The sequence below is a fragment of the Papio anubis genome, chromosome 18 (assembly GCF_008728515.1).
Source record: "Papio anubis isolate 15944 chromosome 18, Panubis1.0, whole genome shotgun sequence".
Lineage (NCBI taxonomy): Eukaryota > Metazoa > Chordata > Mammalia > Primates > Cercopithecidae > Papio > Papio anubis.
In genome coordinates, this window is record NC_044993.1 from 53691528 (window position 1) to 53697690 (window position 6163).

At 46.4% G+C, this 6163-nt stretch overlaps 1 protein-coding gene across 1 annotated transcript in view; it reads right to left on the reverse strand.

Moving 5' to 3' along the window:
* Positions 1-5053, reverse strand: part of LOC101026315 (cytochrome b-c1 complex subunit 2, mitochondrial) — a 31601-nt gene extending 26548 nt beyond the window's left edge. The window contains exons 1-2 of the mRNA XM_003916650.4: positions 4259-5053; positions 57-140 (exon numbers count right to left, since the gene is read on the reverse strand). Of these exons, the coding sequence (XP_003916699.2) occupies positions 57-140; positions 4259-4291 (117 nt within the window). The 5' untranslated portion in view covers positions 4292-5053. The remainder of the gene's footprint in view (positions 1-56; positions 141-4258) is intronic.
* Between the last annotated feature and the right edge of the window lie 1110 nt (positions 5054-6163).

The window sequence follows — 6163 nt, forward strand, 5'->3', positions numbered from 1 at the left end:
TTACCAAACAGAGTAAGGCATGTATGGGTTCTAGTGAGCAAGTTAGTGGGACTAACCTCAAGGTCCTGAGGCTGTGGCGGTGCTCCTGCAGGCGCAGCTGTGGCTTTAACTTTGGGGGCAACTTTGAGGGAATAGAATCTCTAAACACAAAAAACACAGGTCACACACATTTCTTACAAGAACAGTGCTTTATATAAAAGCATGGTACTGGCCGGGCGCGGTGGCTCAAGCCTGTAATCCCAGCACTTTGGGAGGCCGAGGCGGGTGGATCACGAGGTCAGGAGATCGAGACCATCCTGGCTAACATGGTGAAACCCCGTCTCTACTAAAAATACAAAAAACTAGCCGGGCGTGGTGGCGGGCGCCTGTAGTCTCAGCTACTTGGGAGGCGGAGGCGGGAGAATGGCGTGAACCCGGGAGGCGGAGCTTGCGGTGAGCCGAGATCACGCCACTGCACTCCAGCGTGGGAACACAGGGACACCCCGTCTCAAAAAAAAAAAAAAAAAAAAAAAAAAAAAGCATGGTACCTTAGGGTACCCAAGCAACAGAGGGTGTTCAGGGGTAAAAGGAGCAATAACCACCTCCATGGGAGGATTTAGCTGCATAACATTTTTTTTTTGTTTTTGAGACGTCCCTCTGTCACTCAGGCTGGAGTGCAGTGGTGCAATCTCGGCTCACTGGAACCTCCAACTCCTGGGTTCAAGCCATTCTTCTGCCTTAGCCTCCCAAGTAGCTGGAACTACAGGTGCGTGCCATCATGTCCAGCTAGTTTTTGTTTTTGTATTTTTTAGTAGAGATGGGGTTTCACTGTGTTGGCCAAGCTGGTCTCGAACTCCTGATCTTAAGTGATCCGCCTGCCTTGGCCTCCCAAAGTGTTGGGATTACAGGCATGAGCCACTGCACCCTGCCTAGCTGCATAACTTATTAACCCACCAGTTTACCCGAGCCATTCTTAAACCTCTATTTATTAGTGATTTATAGAGTTCTTGATGCTTATTTGTTTATGATGTAAAGAATCGCTGTATTTTCTTAACTTTCAGTTACCTTATAAAAGTTTCATCATTCTTTGTAGCTCTACAGCTTTGGCATTTTTTTGGAAAAGTGTCAGATCGCCCCATCCACAACCTTTTTTTTTTTTTTTTGAGACCAAGTCATGCTGTGTGCTCCAGGCTGGAGTGCAACAGCACAATCTCAGGTCATTGCAATGTCCGCCACCCAGATTCAAGCGATTCTCCTGTCTCAGCTCCCAAGTAGCTGGGATTACAGGCACATGCTGCCACGCCTGGCTAGTTTTTTGTATTTTAGTAGAGACGGCATTTCACCATGTAGCTCAGGCTGGTCTCCAACTCCTGAGCTCAGGCAATCCACCCACCTCGGCCTTCCAAAGTGATAGGATTCCAGGTGGGAGTCACCACACCCAGCCTGCCTCCACAAACCTTTTATAGGTTTCAGCTTCTTGCTTCTTTATCTGCCCAATGAATCTCACCCGTTCAGTCCATTTTCCAACTGAAATGGTTTCATCTCCTTAATCGTCTTAGTAACTTTAAAAAGACAAAGCAGCTGGGCGCGGTGGCTCACACCTGTAATCCCAGCACTTTGGGAGGCCGAGGTGGGCGGATCACCTGAGGTCAGGGGTTCGAGACTAGTCTGACCAACATGGAGAAACCCCGTCTCTACTAAAAATACAAAATTAGCAGGGCGTGGTGACGCACGCCTGTAATCCCAACTACTGGGGAAGCTGAGGCAGAAGAATCACTTGAACCCGGGAGGCGGAGTTTGCAGTGAGCCAAGATTGCACCTCTGCAGTCCAGCCTGGGCAACAAGAGCAAAACTCGAAAAGAAAAAAGAAAAAAGAGAAAAGAAGAGAAAAGAAAAGACAAAGTATATAGCAACTTCCTCCAAGTCCTCAATATTTTCCATTGTATCTTCACTCTCATGTGCTGCATTAAGACCACGCAACCAAACGTCTTACCTTTTTTGACTAAATAAAACATTTATGACATGTACGTCATCCTTGATTAACAATGGCTTCATCCACGGCGGATTCTCAATATATAAAATGCAGTTACTGGTAGGGTAAAAGGGTCCCATTAGATATTAGATAATGGACCCAAAATACACTCATTTTATTCAGTTTGTTTGGGCAAATGTTATATGATGCCATAAAAATCATTCTGATTATGACTAAAGTGCATGAGGTTATCCGAGGAGATGATGAGTGAATAAAACCTGGTGCTCCCAAGACCCAATGAACACGTCGCTGGAGTTTCCCAGACATCCCCGCACAGGCTGGAAGGACCCCACTCTGTGCTGTCCAGAAGGTTATTTGTTGTACATCCAGCACTACTGCTGTACTAGGTTGGCTGCTGGTTATCATTTGCTTGTAGTACTGCTTTTCAGTTATGAATTACAATTAGCTTTGCTTTATCATCATCAATTTAGTTTGCTGGGTATGGTATAGTTAACCTTCTTTGTAATTTTCGCCTATGATTTTCCAAAAAGTAAACTTTAAGATATACGGGCATAGCAATTCAAACATGAATAATCTATAGTTCCGCTACCAAGTGAGACTTTAGGTGTTTTCCAACCAAATGTGCCCAAATAGTGACACTTTGTTGGCTATATATATATATATATATATATATATGTTTTTTTTTTTTTTTTTTGAGATGGAGTCTCGCTCTGTTGCCTAGGCTAGAGTGCAGTGGCGCGATCTCTGCTCACCGCAACGTCCGCCTCCCGGGTTCAAGAGATTCTCCTGCCTCAGCCTACCGAGTAGCTGGGATTAAAGGCTCCCGCCACCACGCCCGGCTAATTTTTTTTTTGTATTTTTAGTATACATGGGGTTTCACCAAGTCGGCCAGACTGGTTTCGAACTCCTGATCTCAATTGATTCGCCTGCCTCCGCCTCCCAAAGGGCTAGGATTACAGGTGTGAGCCATCGCGCCCGACCGGTAGATGTGCTTCTTAATCGTTCCATTCAAATCAGCAAATTATCCTAGCAACTGTCATGCAATTACTAAATTATTTTGTTCTAATAACAACATATATTAAGCTTATTCTCCTATATAAAAAGCTAAAATTAGAAACATAAATAACTGCTTTCAAGTTTACTGCAATTTGTTTACTTTGGGCCTCTCCAACTGTTTTCTCTGAGCTTTTTCTATTGTAAAATAGAATGGAGAAGGACATTTTGGGGTCTTTTGCCAATCTAACCATGCTTCCCTCAAAGGGTAATCACTGGTGTGTCTAGGTATACCAGGAAGGTTAATACAATTACAGCCTAAATTGATACAGCCCACAACACATTCACGTAAATATAAAGCATAAGAACATTCCATGCCCAGGTCTGGTTTTTTGCATCTCCATCTAGGAGGGTTTCTCAACACAGGTACTACTACTGACACTTGGGGCTAGATAATTCTTTGTTGTAGGGGGAAGTTTAGCAGCGTCCCTGGCCTCTCGATGCTAATACCACCCTCTTTACAAGTTGTTGCAACTAAGTATCCAGACATCACCACCGGTTCCCTGGGGGCATACTGTCCCTCGCTATATATTTTTTTAAGAAGTGTCCCCTCTTACCCCGCTTAATAACCACTGCCCCATCGTGATATAACCCTAATGTGTGAGTTTTTCCCAAGTGACAGCTATGTTTAATTTAGGCTTGAAGGGGAAACTTAAGTAAGGAGCTTCTGAGGACAGAGACGTCTTGGAGGAACCGTCTAACATACGATCAAGAAAAGCAACGTTAGACTACTAAGACACCGTAGTAATTAACGATGAATGAAGTTCCAGGCACTGTGGTAAGTGTTATATCTGCACGAGCTCCTTTCTTTTGCTTTTATTCGCTGGGGAAACTGATGCTCCGTGATAAACCAAGGAGCAGAGGCTGCAGCGGATAAAGTGAAGGTTGGGGGCTAAGGCTGTGCCGTCCTCTCCCTCCCTCTGGGTTTCGCGGTCTCGTTCTCCAGCACTTGAGTACCGGAATGACCTTCATGTCTCTCCAGGGAGTCGCTTCAACTCCGCTCTCACGTCCTGCCCCTCTCTTCAGGTTTCCCGGTGTTAGGTCTCTTCTGCTCACAGAACGAGCCGGGCCTCCAAAGCCTGACCCAGTCTGCAGTCCACTTGGCCCGCAGGGTTCAGCTGAAGGGCAAACCGAATCCCAAGGCCCAGACCCCAGACCAGACACCTCCGCCTCGTATCACCTTGCCGACACACTGCTCCCCAGCCCTTCCCCAAACCCGCCACCTGAGCTCACCGAGAAGGACCCGGCTCTGGTTAGTAGCTTCATGATTCAAGATTGTTCTGACACACGGTCCTGCCGGATTAAGGAAAGCAAGATGGTGGCGGAGGCCGGGAGTTTCCCAGCGTTCCCCGCCACCTCTTTCCCACGTCCCCTTAGTGAGGGGTACTCTCTATACTGCCGCGCTCTACTGCTCCCTGCATAAGGTTGGACCAGTCCAATTCCTCCAAGACTCAGAATAGGGAGACACACAATTTCCCAAGTAAATATGCAGAAGATAATGTACGTCACTGCTTTTTGCGTTCTTCTCCTGGCCTGAATATCCAGTATGCACCCCTTTTCTAAGTACGTCTGCAGCGGACCGTCACAACTCCCCCCGCTACCTTGGGCTCTTCCGCTCGGGATTGTCCAATGGGACGCGCCTCTCTTGGGACTGCGCAGGCGCCCCTCGGACTGACATCTGCACTGGGGGCCCTGGGTTTCCGCGTCCTTGGACATTGGGGACTTTAGGAGGCTCCTGCCATTCCGCCTTTCTGCAGAGGTACTGGGCATCGAAGCCCAGCGTAGTTGCCTCTTGCTGGGTGAAGTCCTTACCGGATCTTTAGCTCCGTGAAACAGGGGCCTTGCTCAGCATATTCGCCGCTGTGTCCCCCAGAGCAGGCCCGGGACACACCGGGAGGGTCAGCGACCTGGGGGAATCATCACAAGGTCTCTGGTCTCGTGGAACTTACGTCCTAGGCTGGGGCTACATAGAATATAAAAACTTAACTGTAGTTTTTGTGTGAGAAAAATAGAAATGTTTTGGACAGTAGGTGTGTTATGTGAGCCGAAACCGGCTGTCGGAGAAAGGCAGTCACGTGATGATCTGGGGGCGCGTTCACTCCGGTCCTCAGCGAGTGTTAACCCATAAAGTGCCTTGGGCCAGGCACTGTGCTAACGCGGGAGGCGTGGTCCCTGCCCTTTAGGGACTTAAGAGTTTCGTACCTTGCTACGTTGCTTGGTTGGGAAACCGACAGTATCAGCATCAATATCATTTGGGAGTTGATTAGAAATGTATAAACTCCAGGTCCCATATTGGATCCGAATCAGTGTTTTTACAAGATCCTGAGATGATTTCGTATGCACAATAGTTTCAGAGAGGCTGGTGGTGTAGACGTTACAAGGCATAGGCAAATTTATGTCCTTTTTGCCTTGTGTCTGAATTGCTCCAGGCCTACAACGGACTCGGGCTGTCTAACGATTTAAGGTCCGGGCATTAAAAACCTGGCACCAACCCAATTTCTGTGCCTGCTGGGGACACCCTCAACCCAATTCGTACCATACAGTTTCCCCACGTGTGGTAGACTTAACACTAGTGGTGCATGAGATGATTTTAAGTTGGTACATAGATGAACACTTCCATTTTTTTCCTTTTAAAAATTTGTATAAATTTAAGGGGCGCAAGTACAGTTACGTTATGTGGATATATTGCAGTAATGGTGAAGTCTGGGCTTTTAGTTTATCCATCACCCGAATAATGTACATGGTGCCCATTAAGTACTTTCTCATCGTCACCTCTCTCCCACCCCTCCACCTTTCGGAGTCTCCAGTGTCTGTCATTCCACACTCTATTTCCACGTGTACATCTTATTTAGCACTGTTCCATTTTAATAATATATTTATTTTGATTAAGACAAGCAATGCTACTAGTGAATTTCCTCTTTACATTAATAAAATAATAAAAGTTGGTGTGAAAACGTTAAGTAACTTGATGATACGGATATACAGCAAAAATCATGAATGTATTATACAGGTACCATTGAGTGAAATTTGGGAAGCAGTGCTGTGATCAAGCCATCTGCGACAGCCACGTTTTTCAGGATAAAGTTCAAGTTCATTAGCATGGCATACAAAGCTGTTTCCAGTACTTCAAAATCCCAT